Source organism: Dermacentor albipictus, chromosome 5 (assembly GCF_038994185.2).
Source record: "Dermacentor albipictus isolate Rhodes 1998 colony chromosome 5, USDA_Dalb.pri_finalv2, whole genome shotgun sequence".
NCBI lineage: Eukaryota > Metazoa > Arthropoda > Arachnida > Ixodida > Ixodidae > Dermacentor > Dermacentor albipictus.
The window spans coordinates 129,743,731-129,757,918 of record NC_091825.1 but is presented as its reverse complement, the minus strand read 5'-3'; the positions used below and the strand labels follow the sequence as shown (position 1 = coordinate 129,757,918).

General features: G+C 48.7%; 1 protein-coding gene and 2 long non-coding RNA genes across 5 annotated transcripts; 1 reads left to right on the top strand and 2 right to left on the bottom strand.

The window, feature by feature from the left end:
- Nucleotides 1-523: 523 nt before the first annotated feature.
- Nucleotides 524-5,021, bottom strand: LOC135906420 (uncharacterized). Of its 3 annotated transcripts, none has more exons than XR_011514944.1 (3): nt 4,711-5,021; nt 2,654-2,848; nt 524-787 (listed from the first exon to the last, which is right to left on the bottom strand). It is a non-coding gene; the product is annotated as an uncharacterized lncRNA (long non-coding RNA). The 3 variants fall into 3 exon arrangements; XR_010565716.2 differs by having other exon boundaries at nt 2,712-2,848; nt 4,711-5,006; XR_010565717.2 differs by having other exon boundaries at nt 524-783; nt 2,712-2,848; nt 4,711-5,006.
- A 661-nt stretch (nt 5,022-5,682) lies between these two features.
- LOC135906419 (uncharacterized) lies at nt 5,683-7,790 on the bottom strand. The gene is made up of 2 exons (XR_010565715.2): nt 7,424-7,790; nt 5,683-6,268 (listed from the first exon to the last, which is right to left on the bottom strand). It is a non-coding gene; the product is annotated as an uncharacterized lncRNA (long non-coding RNA).
- A 1,044-nt stretch (nt 7,791-8,834) lies between these two features.
- On the top strand, nt 8,835-13,936 carry LOC135906401 (uncharacterized). The gene is made up of 4 exons (XM_065437785.2): nt 8,835-8,849; nt 9,275-9,619; nt 11,686-11,964; nt 13,077-13,936. The coding sequence occupies exons 1-4, from the start codon at nt 8,835-8,837 to the stop codon at nt 13,500-13,502; spliced, it is 1,065 nt and encodes a 354-aa protein (XP_065293857.2). The 3' UTR covers nt 13,503-13,936.
- Nucleotides 13,937-14,188: the final 252 nt, after the last annotated feature.

Sequence of the window (14,188 nt, the reverse complement as noted above, 5' to 3'; positions counted from 1 at the left end):
ACACTGTAATTCCTCATCTGTTTATATGCTCATCGAAGTCTACATCATGGCCGTTCGTGTGTATTTGTGACTGTTTATGAACTCATTGTGGCGCAACTTGCATTTGACTTTTACACTGTGATGTTTATAGGCGTATAGGATGTGCTGTGGCTTTCTCACCCTATGAAGTGATTTTTCTCATTTTTTTCGTTTTCCAACATATTTTTTATATCGTTGTTTCTGCTATGAGAAAAGGAGTAGCCGTCACCATAATAAGGTGACTACGTCGCTTTCTTTTATTTTCATTTCAATAAGGAAAGAGAAAGCGCTGGCTGCACCTGTAACACATTTATTATACGTATTAAAGTGCGTAGCAACAGCTCGTTTGTGTGTGTGTGTGTGAGTGTGTGCGTGTGTGCGTGTGTGCGTGTGTGCGCGTGTGCGTGCGTGCGTGCGTGCGTGCGTGCGTGCGTGCGTACGTGCGTACGTGCGTGCGTGCGTGTCGTACGCGCGCGTGGAAGAAACCTTTTCGTCTAAGTCACATTTTCGAATGGAATCTTTTTATGAAATTCCAAATTTTACATAGTTGTGATCTCCCTGTAGCCTTCAAAAAAGCAGGTTCACAGCAAATTGACGGTGCAAGTCTTCACAAGCGGCCCTTCACTTGCATGTGCCGTACGATGACTGCGAAGCCAAGCTTTCCACGCTTCGTGAGTGGGTGGCATTGCGGTCGTTTCCAACGGTGCACATCGAAGTGGCTCTGGCTCCAGCGAGGACGTCTCGGCCAATTGCTTCTGCTCCACTCTGACTTGTGATGAAAGAGTAGCGCGCAGAAAAGTCAACCTTTTGTGCTAGATTGAGCGAATAAACCATTAGAAAAGCTTCATCAATTTACATATAAAAGCTATGTCCATTCAATATCATGGTTTCCAACGCACTGCTTTGATTGTGGAACGAAACCGTAAAAGTAATGTGTAAGGCCGAACCGATTATAATTTCTTGGTCAGCACACACAACTACTACTTACTAGCGGGAAATGTGCTGCAGAAAGTGAGTTTTGCCGTGCTACCGTTTCCATTACTAATTTCTTATTCAAACGGCAAAGACAGCAAGGCAATATGAAACGCCTGTGTGCGGTGCATTTGATGCGCACCAAAGAACGCCAAGTGGTAAAAATTAATCCGCGGTCCTTCACTACGGCGTGCTCCACTATCAAATCGTGGTTCTGGCATTAAACGTCCAGCATTCAATTTTGACTTAGTTCAGCAAAAAAAAAAGCCCTAGATGTCCTTAGCTATCGCCTAAGAGACGCAAAGGTGAAAGCCTTGTAAGGCCTACTGTCATTCACATTAATCAACCTTAATACACCTTAGTTCGCCTTAATTCCCCTAATCCACCTCAATCTTTCTTCATCCTCCTTAATCGACCCAAAGGCACCTCAATCCATCCTATTCCACCTTGATGTTCCTTTATCCACGTTAACCAACACAATCACATTCATGCACCTCAATCTACCTTAATTCAACCTAATCCACACTAATCCAGCTTAACCCTCCTTTATACACATTGATCCAGCTTAATCGACCCTAATTCACATTATTCCACCCTAACCCACCTTATTCCAATCACTAATCAATCATTAATTAACTTTGTTAATCATTCATCCTTTCTTGTACATGGCTCAATTCATGGCTCGCTTCTGGCCTTCCTTGGGTCACGTGATAATTTCTGTACCTCACTACGTGACCTTGAGACATAGAGATCTAAAGATTTCCTCTCAAAAGCGTTCTTTAAACAATTTTAACCGCCCTCAGTATTTTTGCACTCATTATGTCGGCGCAAAATACGGCGCACAAGGGCAGTTTTTGTGCCGATCCATTTCATTTCGCACGTTTCTTATCTGTTGCGCCGACTGACCGACTCCGGCGGTATCGGCAGCACGGCGGCGTTCGATTGAATGACGGATGCCGAAGAAAAATAAAATGAAACGGAAGGTTACAAAATACATCAAAACCTTTTTTTTTCTTTCATTGCACTTCTGTCAAAATGGCTAAACTGTAAGCGTTGCCTAATAGCAGCGGTGCACCTTATGACGAAGGACAGTCGCCAGAGCAATCACTTTTACGTGCGTGTTTTCAAAATGCTCTCATCAAGCAACGGGAGACAAAACTGCTTGAGACTCTTAATACAGTCGTCCACACTCCTGTCTAGGGTGCTGAATTGGCACGCTTCGATGCAAATAATTCAATACTTTGATTGGAAAGTCCAAAGTTGTCACTCGTCACTGATTCTTTTTTTTTTCTTGCTTGCTGTGGTGGTTCGGCGACTGCCGCAGTGTCCCAGAGCACACGCTCATGCGTCCCATTTTCATGGACTCGCGGTGCCAGTACTGTGATTTGGACTGAATGTTATTCTTTAAAAATGCAGCCAAATACGGAGACTTGCGTTTACGGCAAAATATCCCAGGTGATAAAAATTGTTCCGGAGTTGAAACCGAAGCCGTCCTTCACGCGAGTGGAGGACCGAGTGATTCCTCTACAACGGATGACCCAGACTAGGGGCTATTGAATATAAATGTTTCTCTCTCTCTCTCTCATTCAGCCCACGTATAGCTTCGGGGCGTAAACCACGCAAGTCATTTTGTTTTGTTTTTCTCCACTTTGTTCTCGCTTACCCGCTTTTAATTAATTAGGGGGGCTAAGCATATTGAACATGAGCCGATCGTGGTGCACCTTATCTCTTAGTGAATCTGGATGTCCAAAATGGCCGTGACCGTCGTGCACACAAGAGGAACAGCGGTGTACAGTGGCAGATGATACATAGCTGTTGGTACCAGGATGACGAGCACCAAGAGGGCGAAGCTGCTGCTCTGCGTGGAAAGGAGACAGTGCCATGCTCCTTGCGGTGGTCAAGAAAATTCCCTTTACGAAAAAAAGGAAAGATTGAGATGCTTTAAATGACCCCTGACAATTTTTCCAACCGTGACCGAGCAAAGGAAGCCTCAGCCGACGTTTCGACATGAAAACTTCTATTCGTCTGATCCCTGACGAAGGCAAGTCCGTGCAAACTCGCTACATAACTAGGATGACGAGAAACAGTGCAGCCGCGGTACTGCCTCGGTCATGAAATTCAGAAACCAAGCGTACTGAAACCATGTATGGCCTCGCAGAACGTTGAGCGCACACAGGGCTGTATAGAAAACTAGCAATAGAGAAACGTCACTGTCCTTTTAGACATCTCAGTGCACCGACTTATAAGGTGTGCCACGCTCGGCTCTAGCGCGATATGTCTATAGCCTCCTTAATTTTTACAGCACGTGACAGCATGTCTATAGGAGAGATCAATCAGTTGCACATGATCCTAGGAAGCGGGCCAGCAGGTAGCTAAAAAACGCAGTGGCAAAGAAATACGAAACTGACTGGTGTGCTTTTGCGTCGCAAAAGTCATCTTGTAGTTACAACATTGGCCACAGCCTGAGACACACCATGTTCGGTAACTCTCGATCACTTCGTCTCTCACCTTCCTCGGATTCTTTTTGTCTTGTCTGAATCTCTGGGATTGCGGCGTTTCTTTGTTACTGCAGTGATGGATGTGGTCCAGTGTCCGATGCTATGGTTTCGGAACACATGGTTTTAGGAGTATCGTGGCCGAAACGGTACCGGGTACGCAGTTGCTCGTCATGTAGCTTTGTAGCGAGTTTATGCAGTGGAGGACGAAACCATCGCGTCACCGCGATGCTTCTGCATCGATTAACACCCGTTTCGTCAACCGCACGGTTATGGCACGATAGATAACTTAGCGGTTTCGACGCATCCAAGACTCTATGGAGTAGAGTGACCTAATCACCGAGCGATGTGACTGGGTGGTCTTGCGTTTTTACCTGGCGATGTGTCAATCAACTCATTTATTTATTTATAAACACAGAAGTGGAAGTGCCCTTTTTTTGTAACCGTCACGCATGGTTCGGGAACAATTTGTTTCATTTAAAAGAAAACGATTTCTAATGACTCATTAAGCAAAACCATTATTGAGAGTTCAATTGTATTTGTAACTAGCTGGGAGAACCGGCCGAGCACGAAGCGGGAGTTCATAGCTCTGTAAATATTTAGCAGAAAGATATTGCATAATTTATACGTTTGAGTCCGCTATATGCGGTCAATGACATGCGGCCTCAGGCGCAAGCCAGTGCCTTTATTCCCCAGCATTTCTGTTTTCTGTATAAAAAACTAAAAACTTCAACAAATCAAATCAAACGAATCTAAACGAAGCTCGAAGGCTACAACTGACAATAAAAACGTCGTGTTTTTTTAGCCCATTTCCGCCTAAAATGTAATGGTGCGCTCCACTGTAAAGCACGAAACAAATTTTTAGTGCTTTAAAGAAGAGAGTGTGGTAAGGCTTCACAAATGTTAAGATGCCACAAATCTGAAAGCCATGTGCGCATCATGGTTTCTTTAACCACTTCTCAGGTCATCGTGAACACACGGGATTGTTAAAAACGTGCTTTCAGGCATTGTTGGTCAAGGCCAGTCTCCGCAATAGTTGCCACATTTATTCAAATCAATAAATAAAAGCAGTTTCATTTACACCAGTGAAGATTCATGGTGGAAAATGGCGGCTGGAAAAAAAAAAGCCGCTTTGCTGTGGCTTGACACAGTGACAGGGTAGTGATACTGAGCACAAGTGGAGAGATGCTACTTTGTGGGTGACCATCGATAGAAATGCACTCACCGTTACATCAAGAGTCAGGGTGGCAGGTGCCGACATTGTTACTTTGTTGCCGTTGTGAGCCCCAGACTTCACCGATACTACTGTTGTTGTGGCCTCGACGACTGTCGTGGTGATGATGAGAATGATAACCTTAAAGGAAGTGGCGCCTGTACCATCTCAGGGCGATTGACCAAGACTCGAGTAGATTTTATGAACGTACTAGAATGATGAATTTACAAATTATATTACCGATAAATAATTGAAATGTGTTTACGGGATATGTTGTTCCTGAACAGTTGTTCTGAATAAAAAATTATCAATAATTGTGTTGAATCATGGCTAGTCCCTAATTTTTCCTTCCTTTCTTCTAATATAATACATAACTGCTTTTTCTTGCACAAGAACTTTTATCTGTAAGCGGCAATTTCTAATTAGTAATTACCTTCCTCTTTGTCGGTTTCGCTTAATTCATGGCCCATCACCCGCTGTAGGAATGCGCCACAGAGACTCTGGACAACAAAAACTACTACTACAGTGGAGGAATAACCAAAAAACGCATCGAAGAATTATACATAAGCCCGATCGGAAGATGAATTCTCCAATTCAAGTGATAGTTTCTCGGCGTAGACCTACTGAGATATGCCGCTGGGGACACTTATTAATTAGCTATTTCGGTTGATGCTACATGAGGCGTGTGGTGGCTGTGACGTTCCACCGCCGGGATGGGCCCGCGTTAAAAACTCCGTTAAATCACTTGCGAGGACTCGGACTGTGCACTCGTGTCAAGATCGGCCCACAATTTCGGCACCTTAGATTGCACTATCTCCTAGACCAACACAATTTACTCGGCCAGTATGCTGTCTTCGCCAAGTAATTAGAGAGAAAGAGAGGGGGGAGAGGCGAAGTATCCCTGCAATTTCACTTTAAGTTTCTAAAACAATCTCTAAACGCTGGGGACGCCCTGAGGTGCACTCACAGCGTCGACGGCATGTATTCGAACAAACTTTATAGTTTATTATGGCCGGCAGCCTCATAATATAGTACACCGGGTGTACGGAACGATTGAAGGGTCATTAACACAAGACAGTTGAATTGAAAGCGTTTGTTACAGCCGTACACTGGTGCAAGGCCATTGTCAGTTGGTCGCACTCCCCTCTGTCAATTGGACATTGCTTATAATCGCCATCCATGCAGTTGACTTCGCTACAATGACGTTGCACTCCAGTCGCTCTAACTTTTCTTTTTCACCCCTTTTCAAAGTCATAAATCAAGTATATTCAGCACAAGTACATATTACAGGTAGACCTCGCACGCACATTGCACGGTGGTCGCACATCCGCAACCGTCATTTCTTGGCGTTCCTGTAGAGTAGTGCGCAACCAGGTGGGTGTCACCTCGGCTTCACTCGCGCCGTACTGATGTCCGTGCGTCAGTACCACCAGACACGTGCAAGGAACACGACGATGCCGAGGGAAAGAGGGCCGGCGATGTGCAACGGCCGCACTAGCAGCACGACAAGTCCCATGAAGGCCAGGGCCAGGAAGGGTAGGTCTGACCACTTGACCCGAGCCAACGACCTCTATAGTATTGGGGTGGAGAATGAAAGACACGTCGACATTAAAAGAACGCAAGAGAGGCATAGTGAGGTAACCGAGGCTGACTGGTTACACTTTGGCAATATTAATTCATCATCTTGTGTGGCTGTTCCCTGGTACTCGGGATATTAAGCCCAAGGTTCTCGGCGAGGCCAAACTAAAGCCCAATGTTGCAGAGGACTAGACCAGTTGGATAGTGGACAACAAATGCGCTCAATCATTGCCACAGTGCCGGCGTCAGACATTGCTTCATACGTTTATTTGACGATCTTTTGTTTACTTTTTGCTACATATATACCTTGCGGATAATCCCCAGAATTTTAAAATAAAATGTAGGTCACTCTTAACACAGTGGAAGCTTGATATGCCAAAGGTATGTGCACTTAACACGAATCCAACTGCCTTTAGTAGATGTTGGAGAGATCAAGGCACACAGACATTTAAGAGGCACTTAGGAGAAATACATGAAGTTAGATCCTAGGGTAGCCGATTACGTGACTGAAATGTTGTAAAGGTTAGTTTTGACGCCACTAGAACATTGATCAGCCGGAAGAGAAGCGAACGCCAAAGACGGGTGGCGACGCCATCTTATAGCATTCCCGCATCATCTCTCTTTGACATTACAGATTTTGACAGCCTTCACTCGGAACTCTCCGATCGTTCATCGATAGACAAGTTTTAACTGCGCCCGAAAGAAAGCAGACGCAACTTGGTACCTCTTCGAAACATTTCTTTAACCTGAAACGGCCAAAATACGCGAGAGATGCTACGAAATCCGTGACCTCAAATTAAAGTCACAACTGCGTCGGCTTGAGCTATTAGTTCAACCTTGAATGTTTGGTGTCCGAGGCAAATATTCACAAAAATATTCTTGCACTATGAATGTTTGTAAGAGCAGTGTCAGCCAAACGTGGCCTTGGACATATAAGCGAAGATGGGCGGTCGCTGGTAAGTAGAACTCACGAACGAAAAGCTTTGTAATGTCGCTCCCTGTTTCCTTCGCTAATAATCGGCTTCTTTCAAGGGTACCCTTTTGGGCGGGGCCAGCCCACAAACCCAGGCTGGTTTTGTGGAGCGTATATCTCTGACCGTCCTATGGCATCCCCCCCCCCCCCCCGTAAATATGTCGACAGTCTCACCTGTACAAAATTGCGAAGGCTAGTCATGACGTCAGGCACCGTCATCGTCGCGTCTATGTGGTGTTCCTTTATCCTAACCAACAGCAAGTGCGCACAGTGGAAGGCGGTCGAGTGGTCGGCTGATTGGACTTTACTGAATTGGAGCGACCCACTATGCGGTATGGCCCGAGAACTGGGTTGCAGGAGGGGCCGAAAGTATAGAAAATGAGATGGTTGACGTTGATGACATACTATCGTAGCAAAAACAAAGCGAATGTGGTCAAAGTGTTGTTACCTAATGTATAAATGGCGTATTTGCACCCACGATGGGTAGGGAGGGGGGAGGAGGGCTATTGGCCACCTTGTGATATATCTATTTGGCAGACCATATTTATACATTCCTTCTGTCCACATAGTCACCACTCATAACCTTCGTTCTCTTCCCTTGCCTTTATCTCATCGCAGTGTAGCAGGCTATAAGAGTCATCATCATGCTGACTTATCTGCCACTTCGTAAACAAATTATGCCTCTCCTCTCCTTGGTTCGTCGCAAAAGCAACACGTGAGAACCTCATCTTCCAGCTAACTGACTTTGTAGGAGAGATTACAGACATTATACAAGCAACAGAAAGCAATCAAAACGGACACGCAAGCGGAAAATGAAAACTGCCTTTATAATGTTAGAGTCGCAGAGATGACATATATGGTGTCGGTGATTCTTCTTCTTGTTTACTGGCGCACACCCCGTGCGGGGAATTCATCGCTACTCGCGTAAACCTCTCGCATAAACACGCGAAGAATCGCAGCTACATATGTTGGAAAGAAAAACAAGCTTCAAAGCATTATGTTGAATAGACGAAAATTCTGAAGCAAATAAGCGAAGAGAAAGGAAGAGCACGCCTCTATTACCACCAAACTGTCCGTGTTGACTTGTCAGCAACCCGGACAGCAGACGGTTGGCCTAACCAAGCATTGATTCAATAAACCAAAACTTTCTTAGCGCTATATACTTCCCGCGCTGCGGTATCTGTTTCTTCTACATGGGCTCTGTCAACTGCACAGGTGCGCACTGACGTCTTGCAATCTTGCATCGGCTTATATAGTGCCTAATTCGAACCACACATCCTGCCCCCTATCCGCATTGTTAGCCGTCACGAGTATATCGTACGACGTACGTCGGTCACAACGTTTGTCTAGAACGTGCAAGCCGTGTTCTATGGACTGCGCTCTGGTGACATTAGCGATAACACGCGGTGTGAAACTAACTATAGAAGTGAGCATGCGCGGCTAACACTTACGAGATGTGTTTTCTTGCCCTGCTGGTAGCTTCATGTTCTGGCAGCTGCTTTAGCCATCAGGAGCGCGTTCTAACAAAAAAGTGTCCTGACCCTCCCGACCTCTACATACATCACAACCACGAGAAAACGCCACGATGCTGCGCAGGAATGCAAGTAATGCTCGGATGACTCAGCCAACTTATCCACTCGGTTTAGTGTCGTGACCAAGGACCCATCGGAACATCTTCGGGCATGGATTGATCGACCGCCGAGTTTTGACAGAAAGGTAGGTTACGCCCACCATTCACAAATCAAGCCAAGAAACTTTGCCACCGTAATTCATGCACTTCTGTTCCATAAAAAAAAAGTAATGATTCTTCGGCTTTATAACGTGCCAAAACGAGGGATATTATTACGAGGCACACCGTAGTGCAGGGCTCTGGATTAACTTTGACCATCCAGGGTTCTTTAACGTGCACAAAATGAACGGTGCACGGGTGTTTATTGCATTTAGCCCCCTGGGATCTGATCCCACGTCCTCGGGCTCGGTAGCGCAATGCCAACGTCCACCGCGGCGAGTTGCCCTTTCTGTTAGGCATACGCCATCTTGTATACACATACGGAAGAAGCGGAGGAAGAAGAGGCTCGCACCGGCCGTGGCCTCGCGCGGCTGGGAGAAGGAGCGCGCGTCGCCGGCCCGTCGTGCAGCAGCAGCAGCACGCCAGCCCCAGGTCGCGTCTGGAGCACGGAGGCCGGCACCCCCGGCTGCTCGTCCTCAACCGTGCCCGCCCGCGGCAGTGGTGCGCAGCCCTTCGCCAGTCGCCGCTGCAACAGCCCCGCCGGCGAGCTGGCGTCCGTGTGGCGAAAGGGGCCTCCCAGCGGCTCCAACTGCTCGCGACAAGACGGCGGTCCGGCCCAGCTCGGCCGCCGCTCGTCGCAGGTAACGGTTGTCACGTGTGTGCGTAGCGCTCAGGGTGCCGGCACGACGGCCCCCAGGCTAGTCCTAAGGGCCGGCGGCCGAACGAGGGAAAGGTAAACGATAGGCAGCATTGGAGAGATCGTATCTCCCCGCCTGACGCCCCTTTATCGGGATTTTGTTGCTTTCTGTATGGAGGACTACGGTGGCTGTGGAGCCAAGAGGCCAATAATAATATATGGGGTTTTACGTGCCAAAACCACTTTCTGATTATGAGGCACGCCGTAGTGGGGGACTCCGGAAAGTTTGACCACTTGGGGTTCTTTAACGTGCACCTAAATCTAAGTACACGGGTGTTTTCGCATTTCGCCCCCATCGAAATGCGGCCGCCGTGGCCAGGATTCGATCCCGCGACCTCGATCGTGCTCAGCAGCCTAACACCATAGCCACTGAGCAAACACGGCGGGTGCCAAGAGGCCAACTTGGCCTCTTGGCTGCAAGGGCGGTGATTGTGTTGTGCTTTACCCCTTCGCACGCTTTGTACAAGGGGGAAGGCATTCGTAAGATCGCCCTAAGTGGTGTGGCCGCACTTGATCAGTTGTTGCGGCAGCCGGCAGAGTAAAGCGCTGACGAAAATTAGTTGCCCGCAGTTGCGCCCTTATAGCTGGAAACGAAAGCGCGTCTATCCCGCCGGCATACTGTTAAAAAATTGAAGCAACTGAAATTGTTACAGATGATAAAAACGTCGATTGATTGGTCGAAATTGTGAAAAAAGTAACCTAACCTAACCTAACCCGGCACAGACGCTGTTTGGTCACTGCGCCGACTACGTGCAGGCTACCTGGAGAAAAAAGCGGGAGTCGTGGGGCGCGTAACTTGCCGCAGGTCATTGGACGCTGTCTGCAGCTCTTTTCCGAAGCTCCTGCGGCGGCCGCCGACAATACATCCACTGACAGACGGATGACAAGCAGTGGCGACATAAGCAGCAGTTTCAGCACGACATACGCAATTTCATGATGTAAAACTTTTTTTATTCTTCGGCACCCCTTGCTATCTAGAGAGAATCGTGACATTAACGTTATACCACTACAGTCGCGCAGCAAGGTTGCTTGTTTGCGCGCAGGTCAGTTGGAGCAAACAAAACAGCACTGATGAACCAACCGGTCATCGGTAGGCCCATCTGCCGTTAAGTAGATGAGCCAGTGGACACTATGCGTCTGACATGCCCAACAATATATACAATTGTATATTCTGATTATAAGTTTACCACTTTCTGATTATAAGGCACGCCGTAGTGGAGGACTCCGGAAATTTCGACCACTTGGGGTTCTTTAACGTGCACCTAAATCTAAGTACACGGGTGTTTTCGCATTTCGCCCCCATCGAAATGTGGCCGCCGTGGCCGGGATTCGATCCCGCGACCTCGTGCTCAGCAGCCCAACACCATAGCCACTGAGCAACCACGGCGGGTGTGGGGCTGCTGAGCACGAGGTCGCGGGATCGAATCGTTAAAGAACCCCAGGTGGTCGAAATTTCCGGAGTCCTCCACTACGGCGTGCCTTATAATCAGAAAGTGGTTATGGCACGTAAAACCCCATAATTTTTTAATATCCCCACAGATGAGCCGGTGGCCACCTCACTTCTTTATGGACTTACGCAATGAAATACCAAACTGCACCTAAACATCATCGATCAACAAGTATACGCCTGAAAACGCGCCGTTCCCTTATTGCAATGAAGCTTTCTACGCCTTTCCCCCCCCCCCCCCCCGCTACAGGGATTATGGCCCGTCTGCTGGGTCGCGCTTTTGCCGTTTAAAGTGGGCCGATCCCACAGTTGAAGGGGGTGTAATGAAAAGTGGGCCAATACCAGACACCGCAAAGTCGATGTCGCACGTGCCGCGAGTCTTGTAACCAGGCAGACAGTTAATCGCCGTGCTGCACGAAACTTCGCGGTGCAGAACGCGATCAGTTTCATATCACTGAAATCAACAGCGCCCACGAAGACTTCGTTTCGCTTAGCTTCGAGACACGTGCGTCGGATCTGCATTTCTCTTCTTATTATTTTTTTTTCACACACGACCGACGCAGCGGCACCACTGCCGGTGCAGCCAGTGCTGTCGCGAAGGCTCGCGGGAGAACCACAAGCGGCTGGTGGGCGCGGCGCGCAGCTTCGACGACCTCGAGCCGCACCAGCCGTACCCCCACTGCCGCAACACCAGTCGGCGCCGGCACAGGAGCGCCAACCGGGGTCGCTACGGCAGCAGCCACAGGTTCGTGACGCCGGACGACTACCGCTGCGCGTCGGCGTCGCCGCCCCCATCGCCGGCGGGGGACAAGCTCTGCCAGTCCCACCCGTCCTCCACACAGGTGAGCGCGCACGGGAGAGAGAGAAAAAAAATCGAGAGATGCAAGTAGAGGCGGCACTGAAGGAGTGCAGGGAGGGTACTACAAAGATGCATCTGCTAGATCACAGTTAGAAAGGTGGGCAATCATGCATGTATACCGAGCAACTACGAATGAGTGGCCGTGAGGCTACGTTTGTCCATACATTCTTGCACTACACTGAACCAAACATGTCGGAAATGCGGAAGTTTTGTAATATTCACGCTGTGGCAGCAGCGCGCTCGTGACCCCCAGAAAGCTTTTGGTCGTGCATTTTTGACAGCCAAGGCAGCAAAAAATATATATATATATATTGTCCCATAGCATATGCTATAGGCGCCTTGGTGTGGCCAGATATAGGAAGCATGTCCAGCAGTAAAATTCCTTTGTCAAACGTTCTAGCCATACAGCAAAACTGGTGCCACCTGGAGAGTTCTATATATTTATAGCCTAAACTTGTGTTGGTAAAGACATTAACCGGAGATCTTCCAGGTATTTCAACTTTCCAATCGATAGCACTGGTAACGTAATCAAAATCTATTCGATGAACAGGATACAACTATATCCTCCCCGCTTGTCCTCGTTGGTGTAAGTGTGAAAGTGTAATGGTGTATTCCGACTGAACAAACAACTTCAGTAACAAGCTGGTTTCCCCGAGAAGCCTTTCGAAAGTGCGTGGGGCGTGCTTGCGATATAGATAGCTTGCACAGACGTCATTGCTGTCGCCATCTTTAAGTGTTAGCAAGTCGTGAAGGAGTGTAACCAAGAAACATGACAGCATCACGGAATGGTGGGCCCATCTTTTGTCAAACGACAAATGGATAACAGTGATAAACCGGTGAAAAACAGTCACCGTCAATAGGCAAAACAATGTGCTCGTGTTAATACAATGCACTGACGTCATCATGGACGCCATGTTTGGGTACTAGCGCAGTGAGAGCTGCGTCCGGGGCGTCACATGAAAACTATCTACATTGGCGCTATGTGTTCGGATATATGCCGTTCGCGGAATGTTTTCGACCAAAAGTGCATGTAGTAACGCCTGCGGCGCGTCGCGAAAGTGCCGATCACTCCCCCGCCTCTCGACCCTCGCGCAGTTCAAGGTGGTGCTCGACGTGCGGCAGTTCAACCCCGAGGACCTGACGGTGAAGACGTGCGGCAAGCACGCCGTCATCCAGGCCGTGCGCACAGAGGACCGCGGCCGCAAGGGCATCGTCGTCAAAGAGTTCACGCGCCGATACCTGCTGCCGGACGGCGCGGACTCCGACCGCGTCTCATGCTCCCTCACCGAGGACGGCTTCCTCACGGTAGACGTGCCCATGAAGGACCCGCCGCTGGTCGAGAACGAGAGGGTCGTGCCCATCACCGTCATACACGGCAGCAGCGGCGCGGGTGGCGCGGTCGGCCAGCAGGGCGGTCAGTCGCTGGCCTCGGGACAGCAGCCGTGCCAGGAGTACAAGAAGAACCAGTCCTACCGGAGACCCTCAAGACTCAGTCTGCACTCGGCTGACGACATCGGCTAGACCGAGCGCGACAACGGATCACTCGCGTCGATGACAGGAAGACGAGTCTGCGCGGTCCGTAATCATCAGTCGAGTGCCACGAACGACTACAGCTTTGACAGCTTGAGTGTGCTCGGCTGTGTGTGCCTGCTTTGGTCCTTTTGACCCACGGCAGTTCCGCGTCGACGTAGGGTCGAGAAAATGACAACGGACAAGACACCTCCTCGATGACAAGTACTTCGCCTTTCCCTACGCAGAGCCACGCTAACGAAGCTACGGCACCAGAAGTCCCGATACACTGGGCAGGCGCGGAGTATCGTTGCCCGAGCAACGAAAGCGAGCGCTTACTCGTCGTTCCAGCAGCCTCAGCTTGATGCTGGGACTGGATGCTGACGTTTAATCACGCGGAAAAATAAAATGCAGTGAATAGGGATCTGCTACATGTATACACGTGATCAACGTATTTGCTCTTATTCGTTCGGGTAGTCCGCAGAGAAAACTAAATTTGATTGTTGCTCGAGGATGGCTGACCAGAACGCGACCTAGCAAGCTATTTCCGCAAGTAGAGCTGGACAGAAAGATATGTTCACGGCGTTTGCCGAAATTTGATCGCGGTATGCTGCATATGCATTGTTTGCAAATTCTTGGCACAGCGCTAGTGAAAATACCATACTTAAAGAGGTTCTTATTCGTTTGCCATGTTCAAG